The sequence below is a fragment of the Apis dorsata genome, unplaced genomic scaffold, assembly GCF_000469605.1.
Source record: "Apis dorsata unplaced genomic scaffold, Apis dorsata 1.3 scaffold_59, whole genome shotgun sequence".
In the NCBI taxonomy this organism is placed as follows: domain Eukaryota; kingdom Metazoa; phylum Arthropoda; class Insecta; order Hymenoptera; family Apidae; genus Apis; species Apis dorsata.
The window spans coordinates 1136075-1142518 of record NW_006263359.1 but is presented as its reverse complement, the minus strand read 5'-3'; the positions used below and the strand labels follow the sequence as shown (position 1 = coordinate 1142518).

General features: G+C 35.3%; 1 protein-coding gene across 5 annotated transcripts in view; it reads right to left on the bottom strand.

Moving 5' to 3' along the window:
* LOC102671054 (ras-responsive element-binding protein 1-like) overlaps nucleotides 1-6444 on the bottom strand; it is a 68373-nt gene that overhangs the window by 2960 nt on the left and 58969 nt on the right. For all 5 annotated transcript variants that reach the window (XR_004151864.1, XM_031515231.1, XM_031515233.1 and 2 more), the window contains 3 exons: nucleotides 4662-4735; nucleotides 4274-4455; nucleotides 112-4180 (listed from right to left, as the gene is read on the bottom strand). Coding sequence is in view for 4 of the 5 variants with exons in the window: in XM_031515231.1 (XP_031371091.1) it covers nucleotides 112-4180; nucleotides 4274-4455; nucleotides 4662-4735 (4325 nt within the window). In the remaining variant the exon portion in view is untranslated. The remainder of the gene's footprint in view (nucleotides 1-111; nucleotides 4181-4273; nucleotides 4456-4661; nucleotides 4736-6444) is intronic.

The window sequence follows — 6444 nt, the reverse complement described above, 5'->3', positions numbered from 1 at the left end:
ATATATATATATATATATATATATGTCAGTTATCTTAAAGTATTTTTCTATCAAATCAACTTATTTTTTATTATCTTATAAATATCATTAAAAAATTTAAAGTATCTTTACCTTCCTATTACTATAATCTGGAAAACGTCCTTTTTTTTCTTCACCATCGCTAGTTTGATGTAATGGTAATTGTTGGTGATCTTCCACTGTATCACCTATTTCCATATCCAATGCTCCTTTCGCCATTAACATTTCATAGGATCGCTTATGATTAATTTTAATGTGTTCTAAGCAATCCTGTCGTTCTGCAAAACCACAGTCACATAAATGACATTTAAACGGTACATCACCTGGTCCCGGTGATGATCTTGGCGACGCTTTTCTCGATCTGGGAACATCATTAGCCGATGGTGAAATATTCGATGTGGATTTAGGAATTCTTGGTATTGATGAAGTCTCTGTGCCTTCAGATATACTCGAAGATTGACTATCATAATCAGTTTGTTCATTATTTTGTTTTCGACACTCCTGAGGACTATTTTGAGGTTCACTGGATGGAGTATCTGATCTTGGTTTTATTTTTCGTGCATGTTTAGTGGAACGATGCTTCTTTAAATTTCCTAAAGTAGAAAAAGTTGAACTAGGGCATTGATTGCACTTATATGGTCTTTCTGGAACATTTCTCATTGAGAATGAATTATTATTGTTAATCATTGTTTGGGAATCGGGAGAAGAAGAATTTCTGATCCGACGTATTTTATTGGGATTAGCTTTATGCTTTCTTAATAGATGGCGATCACAATTTGATTTAGTAGTGAAAAGCAAGGAACAGTGAACACATTGGTATGGTTTTTGACCCGTATGGGTTAATATATGCCTTCTGAGAGAAGAAGTCCAAGGAAATGGTCTTTCACAATATGGACAAATTACTCGATTTGGGGCCATAGAATACGCAGATTTTTTCTTCTTCTTCTTCTTCTTTTTCTTTTTTTTCTTAGATGGATTATTTATCGAATTTGAAGAATTTATAGAATCAGATTTTTCATCGCTACCGGAATTATTGCAATCGCTATTAGAGGCGGCTAAACCTTCCTCATCGCTTAAATATTGCGGTTGAAATTGTTGATATTGTTGAGAAGCGTTATCTAATAATTCTGACACGCTAGCCAAGTCAGTTACTCCATCTTCTATTTTTTCACTTTTTATTTCAATTTTTAATATTGTATTAGGGCCTTTATCTATTGATGTTTTTGTTTCAGATTTCTCCATCTTAGATTCTTTTTTTTTTTCATTAATCATCTTCTCGTTTTTTTCAATCTCGTTTGTTTCTTTTGAATCAGATTTTTTATCTTCTTCCTTCATTGTGATAGAATCTGTAATTTCTAATTGATCTCTTAATAAACTTTTTTCTTTTTGATCTTGAGATTTATCATCCTCTTTCTCTTGAGGATCTTCATCTATAATTAATTCTTCCTCAGAATCATTTTCCTCTACTTTGTTCGTTTTTAACTGCTGCGCCAAAATTGCATATTTTACTTGATCTGAAATAGAATGCTTTGCGAATTCTGAACTCATTGATTGTTCATTGATTTTTGGCAAAATATTAAACGATTGGGTAACCTGAGAAGTCTGTCCAAGATTTTGCAGCAAAGTAGGATGGCTAGGAGGTCTACCTCTGGTCGAGTGGCCTCCTCTAGGTCTCTGGCTCCAATGCTGAGGATGTTGCTGCTTAATATGTCTTTCCATATTACTTCTTAAAGTAAATCTCGCTGAGCAATGCTCACAAGTAAATGGTCTTTCAGTTCTATATCGTCTTTGCTTTTGCTTAGGCATTAACACTCCATTTTTAATCACCATTTTTACAGAATTCGAAGAAGCTAAATTATCCTGTTTGTCGCGATGCGTCAAACTTTTATTAACCATCTTAGAAGATATTAATTTGGCATATTCGCTTTGTTCGGTTATCGATTGAGAATTCATATCTCTATTTTGAGAAAAGTTATTAAATCCTGTGGCACTAGGCATAGATGGTTCTACTAAACTGCCACCACTGGTTAATTGAAGTCCTCGTACTAGTTCTTTTTGTAATCTCTCTTTCATGCAATAATCTTGATTAAAAACATGAGGATTAAACATATACGGTGGCAAAATTCCAGTACCTGTTGGAAATGTACTGAAATTTCTATAAATGGCGTTGGCGTATAAAGCTTCAAGTGAGGCGGATTGCGTGCTACCTTGACCGGCTTTTAGCAACGCCTCAGTCAATAATAATTGACTGGTGGCGTATAAATCTTTTTCGGTTTTGTTAAATTTGTCACGAGATATAAAATCGTTATTCTCTTTCTCCTTTGATTTTTTGCTAAGATCTAACACATCCATTGAGAGATCCAATGGCCCGTCCTCGCCAGAATTTTCAGCCATGTTTAAACCCTTTTTCAAATTTATTGGACTAGCTTGTACTCTTTGGTGTGAATCAGATTTGACATCATTGACTAGAGACGCGAGATCGTCTGATGACCTCGAATCCAATTCATCATCAAGTTTCGAATAATCTGGCTTAATATCCTGGCTGGATTTCCCTTCATCGATATTACGTTGATTTAACTCTATAGCTTGATTTGGCCTGGAAAATATTTCATTTTTTTCGAAATGATTCGTGTTGTGTACAGACATTGTCGAATTGTGCAATTTTGCTTCTTCTATAATTCTAATTTCTGTTCGAACATCTATTGGTACTGGAGGATAATGTATTTGTGCCTGATGATGAAATTCTTCACGTTCTGTAGAATATATTAAACTTTTTCTTACCTCCTCTTTTAAAACCCTTGGTGAACTTCTCTCCACGTTTTCATTAGTAGAATCCTCATTAGGATGATAAATTAAAACGCTCTTAATATCTTCCCTGGTCAATTTGCCATGCCGATTTCGCACATGACGTTCGCAGTTCGCTTTCGTCGTAAAAGCATAATTGCATAACGAACATTCATATGGTCTGTCGCCGTTGTGAGATCTCAAATGTCGTATTAAAGTCGCTTTATCAGTACTGGTATAGGGACACATGTTGCAGGGATAAGGCATACCAGGTCCTACTCCCATGTGCGCCCTATTGTGACCCTTCAAAGCTCTTAAATTGGGAAATATCGCAGAACAAAGTCTGCAAGGAAATTCTCCTTTCAGTTTCATTTTTCTAAACTCTGCGGCGAACGCGTCTTGAGCTTCTTCCTCGTGATATTCCGAGGAATAAGTGCCTGAAGAGCCGGAGGAACTCACGCTAGGATTGAATTTAATATTACTTTCTGGCGTGCTAGCGTCTGATCGAGGGAAATTTTGCAAAATCGGCCCAGAAGTAACCGATATGATACTCTGGATATCGGCTAAATCTTTCCCCTCTTTGGCTTCCGTTAAAGCAGCCTTATTTTGAAGATCTAAACCGGCAAAGAAATCGTCCCTCCTCGACTGGCTATCGTCGGTCGTTCTTATTTGGGAATTTGTCGTTCCACAATCGGTTTCGTGAGCATCTAATGCCGATCTACAGGGAAATGCTCGTAAACATTTGGAGCATTGGAACTTGGTCACTTCCCCGGATGCCGGCCGATGCAATGATTGTTCGCATACGGCTCTGGCTATAGCTGGGAATTTATCCGACGAGAAATCAACGAATGTTAAATCGTTGAAACCAACCACCGAGTTTCTCAGATTTCTTGCAGTATTCCCTATCGAATGTTCTGCAAAATGGATCATGAAACGGTGTAGGTTCAAAACACGGTGGTTTTTAAATGATAAATTGCATGTGTCGCATTTAGCGGGGAACTCGGGATGGCATCTTTCCAAATGCGCCTCTAAGAGGGCACTAGTAGCAAAATCCTGCCTCCCGCACACTGGACAATTGTATGCGTTCTGATTATCATCCGGTATCGATTTTATCTCGGTTCTCGAATTGTTTAAGAGAATCTTATGCCTTTTCTGTCCCTCGTTATCGCTCAAATAATCCGAACATTTTCTCTTCCCAGGTAACGTTGGACTCCTTTCCTCCTGGCCCTCGATAAAATCTGGTGAATTTCTCTTTGTGATTTCATTGTTATTATATTCCTCGAGATGGCGCCTCTTGGACGACTTGTCGGAATCGCTGCTACCTTCCGAATCTGTGCAACTGTGTGGCGATGTAGTTCTGTGCGCCGTTCTTAAGTGCCTGTTCATATTATCATTAATGGTAAACGTCATCTCATATTTTTATTACATTTTTTTTAAATGATGGTTCACGAGAATGAACTAATATGCATACCTGTCTAGGGAACTCGCAGAGCTGAGGACTTTGTTGCAAATACCGCAACAGTAATCATCTTCACCGCTGCAATCTGTGCTGCGGGGTGAACTATGACCACGTAAATGATTTGTTAACTCCCTGGAGGTAGATAACACTGTTGGACAGGCAGGGCAGGGATGCGCGCTTTCTGGCAAATCAATCTATAGAAAGCATAAGATGTTAGACAAATCTATTTAGAATATAATAATGATGTATAATGAAGCGTGGAAGTATTACATAATAAATGTAATAAAATATAATAAAATAGAAATTTCCAATTTTTCCAAGTAGCTCTATTAAGAAATTGTTAAATAAATGATGTTAGTGACTTCTGACTAATTGCAATTTAAGTCAAGTAAAAACGTACACTCGATGGTGAGGATGCAGCATCAGCTTGTGCTTCGTTTTCCTGTCCCTGATCTGAGCCACTCTTAACGGTCACTGAAATAAAAAAGAAAAAATGTAATATTTAAAATTATTTAAAAGTTTTCATAAAACTTGAATCATAAAAATAATTTTCTACAAATTTCTGTAACTATACAATTGAAATAACGATTCCTCTTCACCAAAGAATTAACGATAGTTTTTCATCCTGTGTTAAGATACAAGTGTTAAAGTATTAATTTACTATTTTTTATTTTTAGAGATAAAAGGATACGCGTTTAAGATTATTTTATAAAAAAAAAAAAATTGTCATCGCATTTGAAAAGGCGATAAAAAAATACCAGCAAGATACATTGCTAGTCGACCGGTCGATTTCACTTCGATCGATAATGACTTATTGTTTGTAAATTTTTTTAACTATAGCGACCGGTACCATGCGATACAATCGTGTCACAGAAATCTACACGGACCCGTGGCCTCTTCCGGAAGCTGATAGACGACCGCAAAAAAAAACGCCTCAAAGCTGGAACAATGACACTTATCAGTTACTCGCGAACCGCAATCGTCCTTATTTTTCGATCCTGGAAGCTACTACTGCTGGAGCATACTTCCGAGAACGATACTATTACGAAAACAGGTTGATAAATATTATTTTGCATCAACGATGAATAATATTATTTTGCGCCCACTATAAGTATATTAATTGAAATTAAAGATTAAAATTTTACGAAATTCTTTTTTAAATGTTTCTATGCTATTAGATTATCAATATTTTTATGGAGTGATGATTTTTTTATTCATGGAGTAATTGATCTATCATAAATTTATTAAATTGTTTTGTATAAATTGTATAAATTATAAAGGATAATTTAATAATTATAATCATGGAAATTATTATATAATATTTTCTTTGAATTCTATATTGTTTTAAGATAATTTGTATACTGAATCGTACAAATAATTTATTCCATGAGATTAAAAGATAATTTAATTATCCTCTGAAAATTTTTATCTTCTTTTAAATTTTCCTTAATAATTTTTAATCTTTAGATTTAATCTTATAGATTTTATTTCTTTAAAACTCCATTTCAAGTTATCAACCACACACGTATCACGTATTAATCCTATCTTTGATAATCAGAAAGAATGATCTAAACGCTCTCAATAAATCATAAACAAAAACCAGCAATAAGCAATCATAATTATAGAAAACTACGCTGAAAGAATATATCTACGTATTTATAAAGATTGGAAATTTGACAATTGTATCGCTGTTATATAAAAATGACAATTACTTTCATAACGATATTTCTATATAACACATATCGGATGAAATATGATGAAACACCGCATTCAAGAGATTTGAAAAAAATCTTGGTAGCGTAAACGTACGTGATCTTGTGCATTGTTCATCTTTATCTCATCGGTGAAGCGTTTTTTTCATCCGACAAGAAACGAGATTAAACGGTATTGACATTGCCGATTCGAGTTGTAACAGGAAGCAGACACAACATCTCGCTTCGTTATCGACGATCCAACGGTCAGTTGACCTTAAGATCGTCGTCGAGAGGAGGAGTTTTATCCGTCTTCGTGACCGTGTCCTTTCTTATGTGGATCGACAGATATTGTGCAATCTGTTTCTACAGACGGTAGAGTGAAGAACTCGAGGTAAGAAAAAAAATCACGGGCAAATCATGATCAACAAGCTTGAGCAATCTGGAAAAAGAATTAAGAAGATAAATTCCTCGCATAAGATAAAACTCTTT